Below are 23437 nucleotides of genomic sequence, written 5' to 3'. Positions count from 1 at the left end.
AATTACTACACGCAGCGCATTGAAAAAATTGTTTCGTGTCATTTATACTGACGATTACTATAGATAAATGTTGTAGTACAAATGACTCGTGTTTCTGTCTCGAAGCATTAGTTATTTGTACTTATATTTCACAAGAAGATAACAAAAGGCACATGCTGAACAAATTTCACGATATGTACGATTTAATTTTTGAAAAATCCAATAGATGGCTGTCGCACTTACCAAAACTCCATGCAATTGAAACATGATGGCAATGTATAAATTTTTATACGCCAATAAGAACATTATTCTATGTTATTAATAGAATTGAATATGTTCTTTTTTCGTTAGGAACTTTCTGAATATTCATTTGTGACATTGGATGTACGAAAGACATTTTCATTATTTGATTTGCTTGAATGTTTGAATAATTTAATTATCAATGTTTTCAAGTCTAAAAAATAAGGCTATTTTTAGCAAAGCCTTTTTTCTACAACTTAAAACTACAAACCCCGGCACGAGAAACACGAGCGCAAGAAAAAAGAGAAGCCCAATCGAAGAGCTTTGCAAAGCCGACATAAAAAGAGCAAGAAGAGCGAGTAAGGTGAAGTAGTACACGACTTTCGCGAGTTCAATCAGCCGTGCAGGTATACTAGTAGGAAAAGCTCGAGTGAGAGAGCCGTTAATTGGATCCGCAAGGCGAAAGTACGCGCGCTAAGGCTTTACGAGGCAATTGACGCGAATTATTCGAGCGAGCGACATTAGCGCAGCGAGCTCTCGGAAATTTAAGTGACTCCCAATCTTCTTCTCCCGTGCGACCTCGACCTCGCCGATTTATTGGTCGACAAGCTCTAAACATCGACTAATCTAAAAGAAAAAGGAAAAAAAAAAAATTACGCGCGCTAACCTTCGAGAGCCGTATCGAAAGAGTCCTTGCGCGGTCCCGATTCGCTTCTTCGAATGAACGCACGCTCATCATCGCGCACGGCGGCAATATAAAATTCTGAACGTTCCGTACGAGCTTCCCAACCCTCTTGCGAGCATATACGGCGTTCCACGCGCTGCGTATTTATATACGAGCGCTCGCGGGGAGGCCCGATACAGCCAGCAGCAAAACCGAACGGCGGGCATGATGATCCACGTGGGTTTTGCGGTAGTTTACTCCTTTCTTTTATGCGGAAGCCCACCTACTCTGGCTTCCAAAGGGATCGCCGATATACTACCGAGTTTATCGCTCCTTGCCAATAAGACTAACGCTTTCTACTTAAAACTTTTTATTTTCTTCTCTCTTCTATTTCAACTTACCTCCCTTTACACTACTTACGTGTTTATGAATTGAACTTCATTTATTTTTTACGACCACGGCTTTCGCTCGAAAAGCCACGAAACTTCATTCAATCTTGATATGCGGCAAAGACCGCGTATCACGATTTCACGAAGGATTTGCCTTTTTTCGTTCGATGTCGCGACGTCGTAAAAAGCACATCGTTTTTACGCGGTCTGCAAAAAGAAAACAACAAAATCTAAACGAATTCTAAGGTTCATTCCAACATTTTAGTGTAATCTCGGTGAAAACGAGAACAATGCCATCAGCTCGCGGGTGGTATATGATAGATGCGTCACGCGTCACCCTGACAGATGAAATCGTATTGCAATAGCTCGCTTATAAAAAAAGAAATCGGTTAGTTTGATTCATTACTTATAAAGAGCAGCTTGCGAGTGCTACCGGAAGATCAATCAAGCGGCAAAAAATAGCGAGCCAAGACGCAATATAAGTGCAAATACAGGCGGAAACTAGGACAGTGGATGCAATATGCAGCGCGAGCGCAGCACTTAGCGTCATCCCTCTCCAAGCTAATTAATTGAATAAAGCAATTAATCGAGAGAGAGGGGGGGGCGAGCTACGTGGCCTCTCTATGCGCGTACACGCGTCTGCGAATTTATGAGCCCTCGAGCACAAGCTCGAGAACTATTATTGCGACGACGGCGATACCGTCGTCATTCTCACAAGCCAAGCTGATGGCTTGTAATCCGGATTGTAGGCTGCTTGTAGCTCGCGGCTTTGACTCCACGGATTATGCGGCCTATACTCGCGCAGTCGACGTCGCTTGTGTGCCGTCGCACCTCTAACCGAGCTCTTCGTCTCTCCACTGGCGCCTCGCGGGCACGGCCGAGCCTGCAGCAGTGCGACTCGCGCTCGGCGCCACGGGCGCGCGCTCCTCCGCTGGCTCGCGATTTCCGCTTGACTGGACCTCTCTTTACGAGGAGCCGCGCGGAATCGCTGGCGCTGGCACGTGCCGCTGCAAAACTGCGCCTCGCGGCTCTTCGACGACGACGCGTCCGGCTGCTTTCGTCCCCTGCCTGCGCGCCCTCGGCGTGCGCGCTCTCGTCTGTTTGCGCTCCTTCGGCGCGCCAACGTCACCGCGACGAACGTCCACGGGATTTCGTGCGTGATCAATATTTATTTATGAAGAGCAAATAGACGAACGTGAGTTTGAACAAAATAATTAAATAAATAAATAAAAAGGAGTGAAAAATTGACATCGAGAATGCAGTCGTGTTACACAACAAAATATAGAGCACACAAGCCACACTGAAAGACAAAATAAGCAGCAGCAGCGTGTGGCTAAGCGTAGATATATACAAAGGCGATCACTAGAAAAATAGCGATCGATGTATACAGGCGACTCCACCCTCTCTCTCGTTCGTTCGTTCGGTGTGTCTCCATAGATCGTTGCTGGAAGAGAGTTGCGGCATTTTCCTCTTCTGTTTACGACCGAACGCGCGTTCAAATACATTTTCTCTCTCTCTCTCTCTCTCTCTCTCTCTCCCTCTCTCTCTCTCTCGCTGGCCATGAAATATACGGCGCGCTAATGCCGAATCGAGCGGCTACAATTTAGGAAGGCGCGTGTCCAAGAGACTTCCGCTTGGTATATAGCCCAACCACCCGCGAGAGAGAGAGAGAGTATAACGGTGCCAAAAGCACAAGGGAAAAAGAGAGAGGCGCCAACTGCAATCGATGCCGCGACCTGGCGCCAACTGGGCGAGCAGTGCGTTTGAAATAACAATAAAGAAAGGCTACGAACACGCACACCAGCGCGCCAACCGGGACAAAGTATTTTCGCGAATTTTCAATTTTGCTTGCGGCCCATGTGACACACACGTGCGCATACGGCAGAAGCTTTCTTTTTTTTCTTGCTTTCTTTTTTTTTCTCATTTTAGCGTTTCGTTCTTCGCCGAATATTAAGTTGATTTAATTCGTTTTAGATGCTGCTAGTTTAATGAAAGTTTTCCAAAGAGAAAGATGCAGTTTATGAGTTTGCTTTTCAATTGTCGTTTGAATGTAGATTTGTATTTTGGTGAAGTGTAACTTGTTTTAGTTGAATTGCAACAATATTTTATGCATAAACGTAGGATTACACATGGAAAATATTCATTTAATTTTCATAGTGTGTATAAATTGATGCATGCATGCCATGAGGTAGATATTTCTTTTCTAAATATATTTATATGATAATAATATAACATTGAGATAGCATAAAATATGTAACTTCGCTTTTATCTTTAAACATCAGATCAACACTTTAATGCCTTTGCCATTTTGCTCATATTTCTTCCAAATTGGAATTTGCTTTCATTTATGAACAAAGAGACGCTAAACTAACGTACACAAACTGTCGAGTTATTTTGTTAATTCAAGTTGCTGACTACAAACTCGAATATTACTGTTTTTGTAACGAAAATTGTTGAAAAGTATATATTATCGAGGTGAGAAACTTCTCGCAGAACAAAATTGTTTGGTATGATTTCTTTTTTTTTCATAATAAAAACAAAAATTGGTAATTAACGATGCTTTTCCGTAAATAATTAATATATTTATTTCATTTTAAGATTTTTTCATATAGCTTAATGGATTCGAAAAAAATGCAAAATGAAATACCACTATATGTAAAAGATAAATAAAAATGGTATTATTTTCTAATTTGATCACGCGAAAAATTAAATTAATATGACTTTTAAAAACTACGAACAAAGACCTTTTGGTATTGCGAACGAACGCTTGCCAAATAGGATTTGATGCAAGATTTTTGGAATTCGCTTGCATGACAATAAACAGTTTGACACGCGTTTCTTCCCCCGATGCAAACTCTTGCGTGCTCGCGTACCGCGCGTGGCCAGAGATCCAATGGAATTCAATTCGCGCGCCCATTGCCCGTCATCTCCCATACATTCTGCCCGACTATATTGGAATTTGAATTTTTCCAAATCTCTCGGATTATATCGATTCTCCCTCGGCATATCTACACTTTAATGTCGGCGTCGCGGTTAGCTTATAATTGACAAGCTCTTGGATGAGTCTAATATGGCCGATCCGCTCTTACTTTGTAATGCCTAACGCTGCCGATAAACGACAAAGCTGTGGTCGACCGCACTACAGCGAATCGGGGCATGGAAAAACGCAGCGAAGAATATCCGCGAGAGGATATAGGTGCGTCGTTGCTGCGGGCGTTATCCGGCAACGAATGGACTTTTAAATTGGGCCGGCCGTTTGCCACCTGTAGTCGAGCTTGTAAATGGCCGACGGCCGGCCCGATAACGCGCGAGGCACGGGAAAGAGGTGAGAGAGGAAAAAAGTGCACTTTTGGAAAGCATGGCCGAGCGCTTAATGGCGCGCATGCTGCGTGAAAGCCGCTTGAGTTGGAAATAAATGGATGGAGAGGAGATACTCTTGTTAGAAGTCTATGTATTTTCATGTTTACTTCTTTTTTTTTATTGATCTACTTTTCATTGATTTATTGTTGGTATTTCTCATTTTATCACGCTTAAGAGAAAATCCTGATGCGAGCTTTATTGGATATCCGTTGAATGGATTAATATGGCTGATCTTTTTATTGTATAATTTGATTTTTCATAATTTTTTAGAAAGTTTGATAAACTGGTTTGGCTTATTTGTGCAAATCCAGTATATTATATATCAACATAACATCACTTTCAGATCACTATTTGTTACACGTTATTAATTGCATTTAATTGCGTTAATCATTGCATCTATTAATTGCACTTTACAATTTAGTAATGTATAATGTAATAAGAATGGCGCTCCTTTTTACAGCATAAAAAATTGCGAGGAAAAAACTAATCTCTATGAAATACATTTGAGAATTATATTTTTTACTACACATTAATGAAAACAATAGTCCATTTGAACAGTGCTTTCAGTCCGTACACTAAAATGGTACTGTCGCGTACACATTTAAGGAAGCCCACCGTGGAAGACTAGGTGGGGCGACAAGAACTGGACTCTTTGTCCCGTTGTAATTACGTTTCGCGCGCGCACAAACTTAATGCTCGACAATCACTCAGTGACCGTCGTTAATTTCAACTGAGAATAAAAGGACACGTTTTGGACTCGGGCGATACTTCGACTACCGAAGGTGCAAGGGAGTAACGTTTCTTCCACTTCCTCGTCGTCATAAACGAAATTTCTTCGGCTGAAAGTCATCGTTATTGAGTTTGCCGAAGAAAGTCGAAGGCGTAGTATTTTCAAAACATTGAAAAGCGGTTGATGAAATTTCGGGCAAGTTTGCACGCGCAAGCTTGCGGTATTGTGCAAGAAACCGATGAAAAGTTTTCTAATTATTTTGGCTGCTCCGGGCTGCTGTGTGGTTTGTAAGAGCGTTCCCGGTTCATCGTGAATTATTTGCATTAACTTTCACAATGCACTTGAAACAAATACATTATCGGAATGAAATTATTTTCATTTTGAATTCGTTGAGAACTTCATTCAAACATACGGCGCAGAGTTGACAGCCTTGAAAAGTCATTTGAAGCTGTTGCTTTACGTTTCCTATTGGCGTAGATTTCACAAAAATGTCTTATGTCAACTGAAATGTGACTTCGATTTTGGAGTTAAAAATCACGAGTCAATTAAAATCATACAAATCAAATGTTTGTGGATGCAACCATAATAGTGTATCGTTTGAAAATAGGTCAAAGACAGCACTTTGAAAGTTAAAAATGCAATTCATTTTTCAAGCACTGTGCACATAATATATAAGTTACGCAATGTAATATTTGAGTGGTCTTGTCATAGCAGACTTTGACACGAGTAACTTTTTTGATTTATTGATACAACAGAAATACGCGAATTGGTTACTTGGACCTTAGTTGCGGGCTTGAACAGCTCCGATGACGATATTGAAAACGACGATCCGTGCCATTTTTCACGAAAAGATGCACCGCGCTCGCGAGTTGGAAAACGAAGAAAGGCATTTGTTCGCCCGGCATTTGAAGAAGAAGAAGAAAAAAAAAGCCACTCATCATCTTCTTTTCTCTTTTTGTTCAGCTTCAGCCAATTCCCGTCACTTATCCGGCAGCTAGCGCGCGAGTTTTTACAGTCTCTATCATCCCCCGTTCAGCCCTTTTATCGCCTTATATGCGGGCGTGTCGCTTTGTGCGCGCCTTGGCCGTTATACTTTTACGGCCCTTTCTCTTTTCTCACTGGCATTGCGCAACGGATGCTTCCCTTTTTTTTTATTCTTCGCAGCTGTAAGACGGATTTCCACGCAGCCATCGCGCCGTTTCCTTTTAGATAAATTGCCGTATAAAGTATTTCTCAGCGCCGATGACGCGTCAACATCGGTCGTTACTTGCCGTTTCTTTTTGTCCGAAATCAAACGCTCAATTACACTCGCAGCTGAGAAATTTACCCAACAGCTTCGCGCGTGGACGAATATTTTTATTTTTAATAGCGCCAAACAGTTATTCTTTTTTTCTCGCTTACTATAAAAGCAACTGTTTTCAATCGAGACTCATTTAGCGAGGTGTGAAAATATTTATCGGTTTGTTGAAACTGTTAAGTATGTTTTTTAAATAGTTAACAACGACGTTTAAATAACACACAGACTTCATTTGCTATGAATAATAGTGCGTGTCAATTTTTTGACTCCAGGCAAGGTTTGACTCGCTCCAGCCTCCAACTTTAGCCAAGATGTTTATACATATGTCGTTTCTCGTCACAAGGCTTATCGATATTCGAATAAGAATGTGCTGTCGCCATTAATTTCAGTGGTATTCTACAAAACAGTTCATTGTTCCCATAAACTTCGAATGTTCAGACTTGGATAAACTCAAACCTGCAAGCTATGATCTTTCTGAATTATCTTATTTTTGAAATATGACACTCCGCCAAAAGTAGCCTCGTAAAATTTTTACCGCACAATTAAACTTCGAGAATCTAACTATCATACAATGATAATGTTGATTAACCCATTAACTATTACGATTACAACAGAAAAATTTGGCGTCGACAGCTTGTGCGAAGCCCCCATCGCGTTCTTCAGAATAAACACGCTTTCTTATCGGAGTTGTCTCGAGCCGACAAAGCCACAGACCGGAAGAGAGAAAAGAAAGTGCTAGCGCGCGCGAAATGACATGGTGCATGCGGCAAATCTCCCGATAATTTCCGAGCGTGATCGGCTCAGCTGACGTAACGATAAACGATATAGCTGGAACATGCGGCAAACGATGCTTCGCTTGCTGCTGCCGCTGTCGATGCGTAATTGCTCGGTTGTACGTGACGTTACTCAATATACCCTTCGGAAAAAAAAAATTCTTGATTGCCGGGTCGTGAGAGTACGTATAAAGTTGTTGAATCAATAGTTACTGACGTTTGGTTGACAATTTATTAGTTTATTATCCGTTGGATTCTTTTGCCAGGATATGTTGAACCATTTATTAAGTTTAATAAATTATACAAAATTTCCGATATTTAATAAGTCGTTAATGAAATAATGGAGAGATAGGCAGTTTGCAGAGAAAAGATTTCTTTGCGATAAAGTATCGTAATGCATATAATCAACGTGTTTTGTGTTATCTGACGTGTGTATCGTAAGATTAAGTGTTTACTAGAGTCTTTTGTGCGGATAAAAAAAGAAATGTGTGGTATTTATAAAAATAATATATGAGATTGCCGTTTCATGTAAATACGGCTAATTTTGCATACGAATTCGAAACAAAACACACGCACGCCAAAACTGCGATAAAAAGATTTATTCGCAACAACAAAAAGAGCCGCAGAAAACTTTGTAATATCCTGGTCAGTCAAGAACATTTTAATTATTATTCAACGCGAGCGCCTGACGTAAAACTGCTTAAGTTCACAAAAAAACGAAAAGAGGAATGCTAACCGTTTGTACTCGCCAAATGTGCGTATGGAAGTTTTCAAAAACTTCAGCAGCATGCAAATTAAGTTAACCGAAGTACAAGGTGAATTCAATTTCTCAACTCGAAAAGAAAGAAAAGGACGATCGTGTAGCCGAACAATTTTTGGCGTGCGCGCCAAGAAAGTGACATATATATACATATACATACATACATACATACATATATATATATATATATATATATATATATATATATATACATGATAAATAGAAAAAGAAGTGTAAGAGCGGCATTAAGATGACGATCGCAAGGACACCTGCGAAAAAGAAGGCGAAAAGACCGATTGCCTCGCGGCAACTAGCAAGGAACGCACACTCACACTACTCTAGCGTGTATATGTTTACTTAACGCGCGTTTAGCCGCACGCGTATGCTCTTTCTCTCTCTGTCTCTCGCTCGAAACGTCGAGGCGAGTCAGGTCACGGAGTTAGCGCGCTCAGTCGCCAAGTCGTGCGTGGAATGGACACATGTCGGACGACGCTGAAGGAGGTACGCATTGGTTCTTCTTCCTATTTTTCTTCTAATTTTTCGGCTGGTTGATATCCGCCAAAGTGCTTTGTTTTTCTTTTTTTTCTCAGTGATTGTGGTGTGACGCAAGTGGAGAAAGCTCTACTTTTCGTTGTTGTCTTTGGTGTTCTGTATATCGATTTGCGATTTGTTTGTGTTGCAAATTTGTGAGTTAGGAGTGGTGTGATTTGTTACGAGGAAGAAGTAAGTTTCCTTTGTTTGTCCGGGTAGATATTTGTGTGTATAACTGATATTTGCATAAAATTATGAATTTTGAATAATCTTGTTATGACTCATCGCAAAAAAAAAATAAACTCGATGCACTAGCGATTATAATTAATGTGTAGTATTTTTTGCATTATTTTTACAAAGACCACAACAAAAAAAGAAATCCTAACAAGCGCTAGATCAATCATTAATTGAAGAGACATCGTCATCGAAATAAATTGAACAAATGAAAAAAAAAATTGTATAATGAGATGAATTGAAGTAATTTGTTGACAGTATCATTATCGACGAATCTTCAAGTACTCAGATTACACGTAATAAGTCGAGAACAAATTTTTACTCAATCTATCTTCAAACGGAAGTGCTGGGAATTCTATGGTGACGGGTCAATGTGACCTTCAATGAGATTATCTTCGTGAGACGCCAAACTCGTACTAAGACCGTCGTAATAAGTATATACAGTAATTTCTTTGCAGACGTTTACTATCTAAGCTATTTCGCAAAAAATATATTAATGAAGTCAAAGAAGCTTTATTTATTATTGAGTTTAAAAATGCGTTTCTTTTTGTCAGTTTAAACTCGTTTTCACTCTGTCAACTAAGTAAATTTTATAAAATTATTTGAGAAACACGTTTGCATTTTTCAGGAATATACAATCACGTGACACGTGAATCACATAAAAGAAATAATGAAATTTTTCGCATTACGAAACCCGTGAATCATTATAAAAGTGGATAATAAATGATGTTTGCATATTTTCATGAAAGTATCATTTGCAAGTTAATTCGGATCACGCGGGGAAAAATATATTAACATCGAAAAAAGTTGTTGTGCGAAATGTCGAGTCGTAATTCGTGGCTAAGCCACACATAATTGGTTTCACATTGGAAATGAACTTTTTGCTTGACGTGCAGTTTTACTGATTTTTTTTTCTCGAATGCACAGTATCTCTCTCGCGTAGACTCAACAATCGTTCATAAGTTTCGCGCATGCGTCAGCAACTTGAATATTGCTGTTTTTATCCACTTTTTTGCCATGGTATTTTTAGATGAAGCAAAATATCATGGACGTGTTTGGCAACTCCGGTTGTCTCGTTTTCCAACATTAACTTCCGCGTACGCGCGAAACTTGTTTTTTTTTATGTTATATGTGCAGGTGAACTAAATATCAAAGCAAATTTTTTCAAGGAATGTTTGGGGGTATTCGATACATTTCAACAATGAGTTACAACTCTATATTGAAGCCACTTTTGTAACTAGTTAGTTGGAAATTTTCTGTAAGCTAAATTATGCGTAAAGCTATTGAGAAAAAACGAGGTATCGATTAGAATTCATATTTGTCAAAGATGTAAATTATATCATTTCACTGGCATCGATTTATTTACTTAATAAATCCGCAAGTGTTATCGTTAAAAAACGAACTATAAATTGTATCTCTGTAAGAAATTTTTTTCAAACCAATATCATTCAAGTAACTATAAATATCACGGATCGATCAAAACTAATAAAGTTTACGTAAAGTAGCTTCGTTCGCAGTAAAATTTACAACTTCTTCATTTTTATTGGCTAAAAACGCTGACATAGTTTAATACGAGGCACGGAAGTTGTAAATGTTCAAAAAAGAAGAACGAGCGTTCTTCGCCAAAGTGGGTATGTTAAAAAAAATATCAGAAGCGGAAAAAAGGGAGTTTAACGATCGAAAGAAAGATGACTTACATGTAGGTTACGCCGGCGCTCACGGTTACGTGAAAAACGCGTGTAAAAGTGCCCATAGGATTACGTAAGTAGTGACGGCCGCCCGTGGTTAGACGCGTACTTTCGATGAGAGAGCGAACACACTCGCAGCTATAATACGCACAGTGACATGTGATTATTAGTTTTCATAACGCCTTTTTCCTGTCTGTGACACACTGTCACGGGAAATTGATGTTTCGAAAACTCATCGTGTAGAGAATCGATGTTCCATTCGAATTTCTCGCGTAATCTGCCGTCTTGTGAACGGGAAAGACAAATCAATCAATTTTGATGATGAGCGCTTACATCGAAAATTCAGGTCATGCCATATTAATATATATTCCACGTTTATGAACGTTTCGTCAAGTGTACAATACGTTAGAGGCTTTCTGCATAACAGCAACTGAATATCTCGAAAAATAACGCTAAGTGTTATTTCATTTACGCCTGCATTGGAAAGATTGTCACGAAAATGTTGTTCGCGCTTCGCATGTACGCGAAGGTGTCAGAGGTCATAAATATTCATATATTTAAATATCGGATGGATGCTTGTATAAATGTCTCCCGTATATTGGAAATCTACGCGAGCATCTGATCATTTGTGATTCATCAATCCTATATAATTTATTTGGAAATCAATGTCAATAAATGGCTTCGTTAATTGCTGATTGTATTGCGAACGTCAACATTTCTCTGATATTCTGCCATGTAGATAAAATAATAGTGTATAATTTGATTATTATTTTGTTGTTGTACCGTGTATCTTATGTATCGGAACTTTTGAGACACGATTTACCTTTAATTCAGGCATCACTGAGCTCAGCAATTCCATTGGATTAGGTCAGAATTTTATGTTGCGCAACGTTGCAGCGTCAGATGATACCGATTTCATTAGACAGCGAAATTGCTCGACTTCGCTGGCGCAATTTTTTTTTTCTCGTGAATAAGCAAGGAACAAGTTCAAGTTCATCGGGCTGAATAACGAAGCCTTTCGAATGACCTAATCGTTTGAAATGTTAGATTTCGTCATTCGATGTATCGATTCAAAATGGAAAGTGTCCGATAAATCACTGGCAATAATCGGTACGAATTGAAAAATTCACAGGAACGCCCGACGAGCGGCTGCTGAGCTCGCAGCAGCAGACCTGCCAATCAGTCCCGACCGGGGCTGCAAACGAGGGGCCATGTTGCTCGTGCATGGCCGAGCGCTTGACCGTGGCGAGGCATCAGCAGCAGCAGCAGCAGCAGCAGCAGCAAGCGTATAGCCATTGCGAAGATGAGCCGCCGCCGTACGCCTCGCTTGTAGACGCGACGTCGTCGCCAAGCTGGTCGTACGTGTTTCCCGTGCCGCCGTACGAAGACAGCGGCGTTGCGGCGAACGCCGAGGGCCGGCCGATCGCAAGGCCGCTCGTCTCCATTCCGCTGACGAGCTACGGCATTTACAAGATCGAGCCGCCGAGGTACACCTCCGTCGTAAGCCCGCTCGAGAGACACCCCAGGCTCGTTCCAGAGACTGTTACCTCTGTCAAAGCGTCCGGCGGTGCGGCTAGAAGTGAGTTCAAAGAAAAACACAATACAAAACAAGTCAGACTTTCCATTCTCGCCATTGAATTTTTGCTCGCTTTTGCCGGAACGAATGACAAACCAAATCACTAACGAATCCTCGACTATCGCTGTTCGAAGCAACTTATGAATCATTCGATATATTTCTATGGATAATAAACATTTCACTTCGCAATTCATATCAATAACATTTCTTTTTATGTGCCGCAAAGTAGCAAGCCGGATATCAAATATCCAACTGGCAACTTTTATTTGCTGAAATAAAGAATGAATATCTGACGACTGGCGTGATGTTCAAAAATAGCATCTTTCAAAACATGTTTATATTTGCTTGAACAATTATCAGCGCGAGAGGTCATCGTTGACGAGTGTTTCTGAAAAATGTTCTCTCGCGTTCGTTCTAATTACCCGTCCTGAAAACCACGAAACGTCTTTCAATAAATCGCAACGGTGGATGATTCGAGCATTCCTACATGCGCGACTCACCTCACGATCGTCATATAAAACATTGATTATACTTGTTGTTTGCTTGTTTTTCTATGTGCAGAATATGGCGCGATATTGATAGCCGCGACGGTCATCATTTTCCTTATGGTTCTGTCGCTGATGGTGCGCTTCGTCACCGAGAAGAGCCTCTGGCGGGGATGAAGTAACCCATTGTTAACCGCCTTCCTTGTCGCGTGTGTGTGTCTTTTGCTCTCTGCTGTGATTTATCGCTAAAGTATCTTCCTCGCGAGTGTGCACTTATCCCGCGTAGCCAATACTTTTAATGTTAAGAATAGTCGTTCTTTATTGTGCGTGTGTATGTGTATATATATATGTAGGAAGGTTCTTTATTTTTACTTTTTTGTATCGAAACATAGATGATAATGGTAGGGGTTTCGCGCGATATATTCTTTTATCAAAGAAACAATTTCGACAGTTAAAATTGTACGTTGAACGAAATGTTAATATACTCGAATATCGGAACAAAGTGCCTTATATATCGTACTTCTTAGTACGTTTGTTTACTGCAATTTTTTGGATGAATAAGTGAACGTCTTTCGATAAATTGAATTCCTTGTGAGCATAAACGTAAACATATCAAGTAGATTTAAGTGCATAATTGTTACCAAACGTAATAAAGTATATTTTTTTCTATCAAATCTAGTCTGAGTGTCATTGATGCCTCTTTCTCCGACTATAACCATGTCGCTCGTTATACCAGGAAATGTCGCGTAAAACAATAAGTTAACAGGTCCGCGCGGAGCAATGAAATACAAATGCGAACAAAGTCTCTTCGCGATGCACAAGTAAACTTCTGAAAACGAAAGAGGACAGGGAGAGAAAAAGCCGATCAAACTGTAACAAAAGCCTGGAGGTGTGCACACGCGTGTACATGCGGGATTGGGTGTAGGGCGATTGGAAACAAAACGCGCTGCGAACGCGGGCGCTCACCGCGCTTTAGCGCGCGGATGAAGTAATTTTGAAACTTAATTAGTAGACTCGTTCGAACGACATCGAATGCTACGGGGTGGGCGCTTGTCACCTCGAGTCAGCGAGACGAGAAGCAGAGCGTATAGCGGGCCAAATTTTATCCCTCTCTCGTTTCCACTTCGGCGCAGCAACCCTTCCTATTTCTGCGGTTGCCGCTGCACAACGCCGCGACGCGTTTTGCGTGTGTTATTAGCGCGGCTGTGCTTTCCTTTCTATCTCATAAAATGGACGCCACCGCCGCCCCTGCTGCTGATGATGCCGAGGCTGAGAGAGGAACCCGGCGCTTTTGTAAGCAGGTGTGAATGTGTTTCGCAACCCCGCGCGCGCTCGCCTCGCTATTGCCTCATTTGCGTGGGAAATTCGCGCTAGAGACAGAATTCTGCAGGCCTTTATTTCTCTTTTGCGCTTGGCCATGTTGACGAAGCTTACAGTTTCAATTAATTAGTTTTTTGGCTCGTTATTTGTGTCGTGCTATGTACAGTAGGTAACATTTATTTTTATTTTTCAATATCTAATAGCGTGAATAAAACTTTAATTATTCTTTTCTTATGCTAAATATATCATACAACATCAAACTACTTGTGTATAGCAATCAAAAGGAGTCTTGATGTTGAATAAACAAATTTGTTTGGTAAATTAACTAATTACTGTTGCCATTTGCAAAACTCGCTTGGTAAATAATACAATAAACAAAATGTCAAGTCGACGCTATCAATAGTATTATCAAGTTCATATCAATATTCTACAACCTACTTTGGCCATGAGAAAAAATCATGACTTATTTTCCGGATTGACATAACAACTTAGAAATTAATTTACGTCGACTGTTAGATCTGTCATATATAGCGACTTTACGATTGAGATAAAAAATCAATTAGCCAGACGATAGCTACAAACAGTCAAATCAATGCTGTACCAACCGCATGATTATCGTCATTTTTTTCCATTGAATGCATTTCTTCGTGGATTTTCATTTTTATTATATACGCAAATATTATTTTACCTAAATTCACGTAATTATTACAATCTAATTTTCACACATCCTAATTCTCAAATACAATAATTTTTTTAAAATGTCTTTGCCAATAATTATAACAGCGTATCAATAGCATAGAAAAAAGTATTTGAAAAAAGAATTATTTTGTTATTTATGTCGTCTTCAAAGGGTGAAAAATGGATGTGAAAATTATTTTATTAATGGAAGAGCTGTAAGAATTTTTCAACTCTAAAGTATCTTTGAGTCTAATGAATAAACGGAGCAATAAAAGACCAAGAGATAGCACAATCGAGATAACAATGTCCGGAGTGAATAATCTAGAAGAATGTTGAAAGTAACCATTTAATCGGCAAATGTCCTAATGTCCACCTAAAAACTATGCGCAAAGCGGACACAAAAGAGAGAATCGAAACACAGCCTGCGCGCAACTGTTACGCCTTCAACAAGTTCAATCCGAAAATGGCACGTCATCGAGCAATTATTATTCTCCACAGTCTACAGAGGCGAAGGCCCTCGTCACCAGGGAAATCACTTGCCCTTTTGTCCGTTCGCCTTAAGAGATAACTGTAATAGAGTCAGCATATGAGCTCTCTGATTCGGTAACTCGATCCGAGAGAGGCAGCGGCTGCTTCACTTCCGCGCGAGGCGCCCACGCGAATTGTTCGCGAATTGTTCGTCGTCCTCGTCGTCGTCGTGGGCGTTCACTCGAATAGCTTTCGATTATTTTTCTTTTCTTCTTCTTCTTCATTGTCGTGGCTGTTGCACGCGCGCGGAATCCGTGATCGCTCTCTTTGCATGCTTGCGAACCAAACAATGATTCGCATAGGAAGTGGGTTTGTTTGGTCAACTAGTCAGACATCATTCAGCGAGGTATTTTTTATGCTAATTTTATTCCAATGCTGAGATTATCTCATTACCAACATCGTAATAGAAATTTCAATTGAAAGGAATCGCTTCGACAATAATATCGCGCAGTAGTGTGTGCTGCGTTAAATTAAGCATTCATCGTATATAGATTGGTATCTTAATTAGATAGCCGAGTTATTATTAGGTGCTTCGATTAACTATATGCTCTCGATCTCTCGGACCGATAAACCAATATTTGTACAAACCGCACGTATATATATGTATATATATATATATATATATATATATATATATATATGCGCATATGGCTAAATTGACATTGAATTAATTAAATCGATCAGACATTTAATTAAAGACTTTCAATGCGAAAGCCAGTTGAACGAAAAAACAGTTTACATCAAGTTTAATTAACTAATTACTGTTGATTGTGGCCAATATATTTACTTATTGTGTAAGGAAACAGTGAAAACGTTGCGAAATCTATTAATTAGTCGTGTCAATCCATTGTTCTATTTGTAAATGTTAGTTACACAGGCATTAATTATTGAGCAAATTAACATTCATAATTGCGACTTTGAAAATTAAACGTTAGAATTTTTACAAACTACGCGATAAATAAAGAGGGGAAACACGCGTGAAAACCAAATTCTCGGCTGAGAGTAAAACCACAGACTATGACAGAGAAGCCGAGAGGCAGCAACGGCAGCAGCAGCAGCAGCAGCGAGAGCGTAATTAAAGCTGGCGTGTCCGGCTCGTTTGCTTTGCGCCGTCTCATCGCCTCGCCGTCGTCTCCCGCACTGAAACGACGGACAGTCAGGCGTCATTATAAATTCAGCAGCGCGCGAATATATCGCGTGTCCGTGCAAATAAAGAGCGAGAGGCGCGCTCGCAAATATAATCCTGCCGAGAAAGCATATATACCCCTTTCCCCCACGACCCCTTTCTCATCTCGTACACACACACACACACACACACACATACACATGAGCAAATGAAGGAACTTCCTGGACAGGTATGGCAACGTGACTAAGCTTTACACGTTTTGAAAGTCAATTGTTTTTCTGCGTATATATATGGACGCATAAGTGTCGGGCGAACGAACAAGTGTCCCGCTGCGAATTATTGTTCCGTACATGCGCCGCCGGAAGACGGAAAAAAATGAAATGGTTGTACTTGAGAGATATGGAGCCGCGTTACGATGTCAATTGGCGATCGACATCGCGACAAGCGAGCAACGGTATCTCACTGAATTTTTACCAAGTTCGCGTTGCATAGACGTTCCTTCATTATTGCAGATAGTATGCGCACGCGATGACCTCTCCGCGTGGGTTATGAGAAAGTCTTGCTGCTTGCGTAGTCGTGTTTATGAACTGACCTGGGTGTTATCATTTGATATCCTGGGAGCTTAACATTGGCCATGATTCTTGAGGGGAACAATCTCTAGATGTAACAAATTATACGTTCATACTGTATTATTTTCCCAGAGCTTCGTTTCCAAAGAGCACCAATAAACTGCCATGTAAAGAGCTATGATAATACAGATTAGAAGTCATAGAAACTATGAAAGAATTCGGTTATTTCGACCAGTTGTGAAAGCGATCGTTTGTCAACCTATTGAATGACCGTTTCCCTCTTTATCATTATCTACTGCCTGAAAGTCACAGTGGATGTTAGTGGTACGCTTGAATAAAGTGACACCTGTACATAATTTTGAAAACATGACTTCTACATCTGATTAAATTAATCATTTTTATTCTAATACATGCATACATGCAATGAAGATGATAAATTCCTCAAATTTACATTAATCATCCTTTAACCTTCCAAATTACACTAAACACATTTCAAAAGCTAAGAATTCCATCCAAGCGATTGGAGGAGCTATTTATAGAATTAATTATATTAGACTTTGCTTTTTGCCTATATCAATTGAATAATTCTCAGGTCAAACAAAAAGTGAATAGCCTTTTTCCGCTCGCGAACAGAAATAAAATAGCGACGTTCAATGAACGCATTTATCCTCGAATTTCAAGTACCTGTCGAATATGTAAATTTAATGTTCCTGTAAATTATGCAGAAGCATAATTCCAAATAGCACATTTTCACCTCGGCTAAGATTCAATATTTCTTTAATCAATATTTCATCATCGATGATATTGCCAGCGATATTTTATTCTCGACAAGGAATTCACTTTAAAGTTCGTTCAATAACATCGATTATCCGTTAAATTATTGCTGCCTCGAATGAATTTCTTTGCTAGTTTCCTTTCATCTTCTTCTAAGTAACATCGACATCTCGACGGATCTTCTGGCAGTTTACACCTGACGTTTCGCAAGCCGAGACGACGACGGCACCAATACTAAATTGCAAAGCAGTGTCGCTCCATTTCCATCAGCCAGCCGTCGCAGTCAAACAATCGGCTTCCATATTCCGAAAAAAAAAAACCCCCGTGAAAACGCGACGCGGCGCGAGCTTTCGAAGTGAAAGTGGCGAAATTGTGTCCTTGAAGGAAAAAAGAGAGGCGCGCTGCGACGCTGCGTCTGACAAAGAAATCGATCGCTTTGAATATTTCGAAATACTTTGAATATCGGTACGTGTTCGGCGCTGTCAATCGTGAATTCCATTGCGGCGGCGTCCGCGCGCATCGCGCGGCCCGTCCCGATGATGATCGCATTGCCGCGCGTAAGCGCGTGAGCCGAATACGCCAGCAGCCCCCGTTGTGTCTGTTGCGTGTGCACGCGCGCATTCTTTTGACGCCGTATGATCTCCCCCACTTCCGCCCTGGCTTTGCGATTATGCTGCGGATGCCTTTTTCGACTGCATACGATGGCTATTGCGAAAGACAAAGACGCCTCTGTTCCGTTTTCGGCTTGCGCCAAAGTCAATATAATAATACGTTGAGAACGCTCGTCGTTAACAGATCTAATTTGAATTGCTCGTCGACTGTTTACCACGGAAACTATCCGGTGAAAACGTAATATTCGATGTAACGAACGCCTTAAACGATGATAATCAGCATCAGAATTTCCGAGTTATTACACGCGAATGAAACCAGTTCCTTTACGCTCGTCTTTGTGCCGCTGATGCACTTAATAAAGCCTTCGATTTCCTTGCAAATAACACGCGATGCGAAAACCCAAGCACAGATTGACTTGTTAACATCTTGCTTATATATGCTTATACTTCTTTTTCTCGGCAGTCGATATCGCACACTGGGATAATTCATTGATCACCGGCAGAATGGCAACAGCGAGGACGTAAAAAAAGAAGCGAGAAACAACGTGTATTATCGGTGTAGGTACGCGAAATCAATGTTGATTCGCATAGCCAATTCGATTTTTTTCGAGATCGAAATAATAACTCCCGTTCACACACACGAGCCGTTACGCGATGACATTCTCCCACCTCCCCCATCGCCAGCACAGATTAACGATTATGTTGTTCACGTTTCTGACAGACCAATTGAAAATACTTTCACGATTCATTTTCCGCAGTAAATGACAGTTTTATTATTCGCATTTTGTACACGTAAATGAGTTATTTGTCATATGAAAAGCGCTTAAAAGGCTTGCGATTATCCTCTTTAATTTAATATCCGTGCACACGTGTACCACTTATTTACACGGGTCATGTATCCCAAATGCTTTCACGGCGAGATCAAAGCTCCAAGAGTTATTCGCTCGGAAACGCTTTTATTTGCAATTGACATTTTTTTACATACACGCCCATATTTTTTTCAATATTTGATTCCACGGCGCGCCCATCGACAAAATCAATAGCCCTATAAGAATTTAAAAGAATATCGAATGTCTCGCTATTGATGTTCGCACTTAACCAGCGCTCCATGTAACTGATATCCATCACGACAATAAAACATCATCGGAGTCTTTATTGTCAACGAATTTCACATTCAGCGTCCATCTATATGGCATTCATATACGGTTTGTCCTAAATCAATGAAAGAACTCGCAAAAAAAAAAATGAAAAAGAAAGGCATAGTGGATGAGCGAAACGAACGAAAAATAAGAGAATCAAAAGGCTGCGCGCAGTGCATAGCAGCCCTTCACTCTGTTTTGTTTTTTTTTTTTTATTATTTCAGCGCGCAGTCAAAAGCTCGCAGAGTACGATACATCACGATCAGCCATCTGTGTGTGTGTTCCCTTCATATATAATCGCTCTCCGAGCAATACATCATTTGTACACGCTCGCGCGAGCTTTTGCCGATTCCATGCGCTCGCAGCGCTTTTTTTTGCCCTCTCCCATTTTCTTTCTCTCTTTCCCTCTCTCGCCCACTCTCTTTTTTATTCACTCGGTAACCACGTTGTTTAGAAATTTTTGCAGTTCGAAAAATTAAGCTACTCGTGCGCGCTTTGTTATCGACCGACAGCGTTAACTCGTGGCAGGCGAAAAAAAAAAAAATCGTCGAAACGCGTTGTAGAGATGCGCGCAAACGAACGAATATTCGGTTTCATCCAAGTTTTTCAGTGTTCGAAGTTGCGTGCGCCACTTTTTTCTTTTTTTTTTTCTTTACCCGACGCGGACAGCGAAACCCGTGAACGACGATACATCGAAAATCAATGCAATCATTCGACAGCCCATACTTTCCGAGCAACTTGTAGAACACGCAATTTCCGGATGCTGTAACGTAGCGATTATACAGCAAGCAAGCCGTCGCAATAAGCCGAGAAGGGACAAAGGCTCTCTCTTCTCTCTGGGAACGTAAACTTACATACACACAGCTGGAGTGCGTCGGAATCCAGTGACCGCTGTTTTCTCACCTTATATAGGCAGAAGGTCGTCTGTCGTTCGGGCGCATAAAGGAAAAGGCAAGGCATCAAAGCACCCGGCCGTACGCGCAGCAGCGGCGGCGGCACTTGACACCCTCGCATATACAGCGCGCGCGCGCGCGCGCCAGTAGTACGAACTGAGCGGAAAGCCAGAGAGGCTTCCGGCTAAGGAAACAGTCTTGAGACGTCGCGCGGTGGTTTGCCTTATACTTGCCAGGAGCGCGCGCTGAGAGTTTGGCCTTTCTCTTGTTCAACCGACCGCGTTTGCCGGATACTGACGTTATCACGCCAATTGGATAGGACGCGACGGCACTCTCTCTGCTTTCTGTTCGGCTGCGATAAGCGGGCTTCTACCTCCTAATGGTTTCCCCTCGTGATTACCGCGTCAGAGAGCGGCTGCCTTCTTGTGTCTGCCCCGCGATGCTCGGTGTTTTTTTTTTCGCGCTGTGGCAAGGGCTTTCCAACGCGATCCTGTGATCGGTCATTTTCGATTGTTCGGTTGTTGTTCCAATCGTGTCGTAATATTTTTCATCTGGCGAGATTCAAACTTCATTAGTATCTAATCGTCGATCACTTGCACCTTAACATTTTGCGGCAACCGGTTATGTTAACATTTTCGACACTACGCATGGAAAGTTGAGAAATTAAACCGTGAAACTCCACTTGAAACAAACTCCCTCGCAAGCTTCCGCAAGCCAAACAAACTTTTTTTCTCCTTGTTTTCATGTATCAAAGTATCTTAATTAAGCTCCTGTACTCGCGGAGAAAAGAGAGCTGCGCGAACAACGAGTATGTATGTGTATATTCTCTCGCTCCCTGGCAAGTGATTCCAATCAAGCTCGTTACCGGAAGTTTCTCTCTCCCACCCTCTCTCCTCTCTCTCTCTCTCTCTCTCTCTCTCTCTCTCTACATACGACGGAACAGCTGAAACTACGCTCAATCGAATCACTTCGCTCGCTCGCTCGCTCGTATTCGCGAGTTTGCTTTGACGCACTACACACCTGTGCTGATTCTATCGCTTCAAGCCGCCTGTCTAAGTCGCCTGTGTGACATGATGTATAGTTCAGCATTTGAAGGATTAGGACGCGATAATCATGTCGACGCTTCGTGTACCCGTTTAACGCCTGTTCTTCAAAACTTCGCGCCCAAGTTTCGTGTTCAATTTTCGACAATTTCCACGGATCTAATGATGATTGTTGTTGTGAATATTTATCTTTTTAGGACAGTGCGTTTCCTCGGTAAAAATGCTATTTGAAACAGCAGGCGACTAATTTAACCAGAAAAATGTGCGATTAATGTACCAAACTATTTTAATTTGCAGTAATATATTCGCCTTCACTTCATAGAGCAAATTCAATTGTACCGAACCTACGATTTATTATGTGCACTATATTTTCAGTACTGTGTTAATGTTTACGTGTCCAACCTGCAACTACAACTTCCAGGCTGTAATTGTCCATAGCCGGTATTGCTGAAAAAGATACGCGATATATCACTGTAAACGTATCTCTCCACTGAAATGATAAACCATCGATACTCGCAGCTTCAGCTAATGTAAATAGCGTTAACAATAACGCGCAAAAGGATTTCTTTCCCCATAAAACAGAAGCGGGTAAAAAGAAAGGGGGAAAAAGAAGAATTTCTTCACGAGCTTTGGAACGGATGCCAAGCGCGTCCCAATCAATCGAGTCGAATGAAAGTTTCATTCGAAATCAGACTCACTCTTGCTGGTGGTAAAAGATATTAGCCACGCGGATGCATAATTCAATGAGGCATCGAGAAAGCAGCCCGTGCAAGAGAATAAAAAGGACTGCAGAGGAGGAAGAGAAAGAGAGTGAAGGAGACCCCCATCGGACTAACGCGAGAAAGCACTTTTTCTCCCTTGTGCTTCGCCGACTTGATCCTCCATTTCTTCGAGGCTCCTAATTCCTTGGATTCCTGCATTTTCTTATATCGCCGGCGCATCTCGCAGCGCCGCCGACTGCCCGAAATAGATGTGCTACGGTCGAGAGAAATTGTTACTCGCCGTATTTACGTTTTAGCGATGTGTGCCACGCGTAAAAAGAGCCGCTTTCGTTCTTCGCCGAAATGGCTGCGGAGGAAATGGTATCTCATTGACACGATGGACTTTCGGATTGTCGTGCGCACAAACTTTCTATTGCGATTGGGAACATTTCACGCGTACGTTTAATCTTGAAAACAAGAGCTTCGCACGCATTGAAATAAAGATCTCCTGGAAATGTTCCCAACATTTGTATTCACGCGTGTAAATTTATAAATGATGATTAGAAATGTGAGACCAATAATGTTCATAATTTGTTATATTTAACGAAACGAATGAGAGTTAATGTTTATTTTGCTGGGCAAAATTGAGTTCGGAATTGAAGGAAATATTAGATTAGTTTTCATTGCCAGGACAAAGTTTCATTAAACGACGAAATTTTTATAGAGTGATTGGCAACAGTTGGACGCACAAGACGATAGTTTTGAAAATACATATAGCCACTTCGACGACGAGGGAGCTAAAGTGAGACGAATTTCCATGCACTCAACAGAAGCGGCGACAGTACAACTTGACAGCGCAGAGAGAGAGAGAGAGAGTGGGAGGAGGGGGGCACAGCGTAGAAGCTTCTTCATGCGACCTGCGATTTTTCCGATAAACTCAACTTGCCGTACGTAATTGACTTCGAAGTAAGACGACGACTGGCTGTATAGGCGTACGCGCACACAAGCAAGAGGGGCGGCGTCTGATTCGCGAAGCGTAAATTTGTTTATGCAAAAACCCGGGGACCAAGAGCGAGAGACTGATTTGCGTAAATATAGGGAGAGAGAAAGTTCGCGCGAATAAATATTTTACGTTTGCCTCGTGAGAGAGCGCGCGCGAGTTTTCCGCAGCGACGAGTTCGAAGTTGCGTGCGGATCGTCTTTCTACGACTTTGCCCCGTGCGAGACGTGACGTTTTCAGCCTCGTCCCAAGGAAAATTCAGCGTCTCTAATCTCGACCTTTCCGCGAATTAACCCGTCTATCATATAGCAAACGGAAGTACGAAAAAGGAGGAGCAACGATGTGACGC

At 41.3% G+C, this 23437-nt stretch overlaps 2 protein-coding genes across 2 annotated transcripts in view; one reads left to right on the top strand and one right to left on the bottom strand.

Moving 5' to 3' along the window:
- LOC131672176 (phenoloxidase-activating factor 2-like) overlaps positions 1-23437 on the bottom strand; it is a 63726-nt gene that overhangs the window by 18176 nt on the left and 22113 nt on the right. The gene's annotated exons all lie outside the window — the stretch shown is intronic.
- On the top strand, positions 8581-13374 carry LOC131672177 (uncharacterized). Its single transcript, XM_058949231.1, has 3 exons — positions 8581-8693; positions 11778-12224; positions 12783-13374. The coding sequence occupies exons 1-3, from the start codon at positions 8672-8674 to the stop codon at positions 12881-12883; spliced, it is 570 nt and encodes a 189-aa protein (XP_058805214.1). The 5' UTR covers positions 8581-8671; the 3' UTR covers positions 12884-13374.

This window comes from Phymastichus coffea, unplaced genomic scaffold, assembly GCF_024137745.1.
Source record: "Phymastichus coffea isolate CEN01 unplaced genomic scaffold, Cenicafe_Pcof_1.1 PCOF00145, whole genome shotgun sequence".
In the NCBI taxonomy this organism is placed as follows: domain Eukaryota; kingdom Metazoa; phylum Arthropoda; class Insecta; order Hymenoptera; family Eulophidae; genus Phymastichus; species Phymastichus coffea.
The sequence above is the reverse complement of the archived record's forward strand: the minus strand, read 5'-3'. Positions and strand labels throughout refer to the sequence as shown.

Coding starts and splice junctions, on each gene's coding strand:
- LOC131672177 (XM_058949231.1), top strand. CDS start 8,672: ATGTCGGACGACGCTGAAGGAG. Junction 8,694..11,777: donor GTCGGACGACGCTGAAGGAG/GTACGCATTGGT, acceptor AAAAATTCACAG/GAACGCCCGACGAGCGGCTG. Junction 12,225..12,782: donor GTCCGGCGGTGCGGCTAGAA/GTGAGTTCAAAG, acceptor TTCTATGTGCAG/AATATGGCGCGATATTGATA.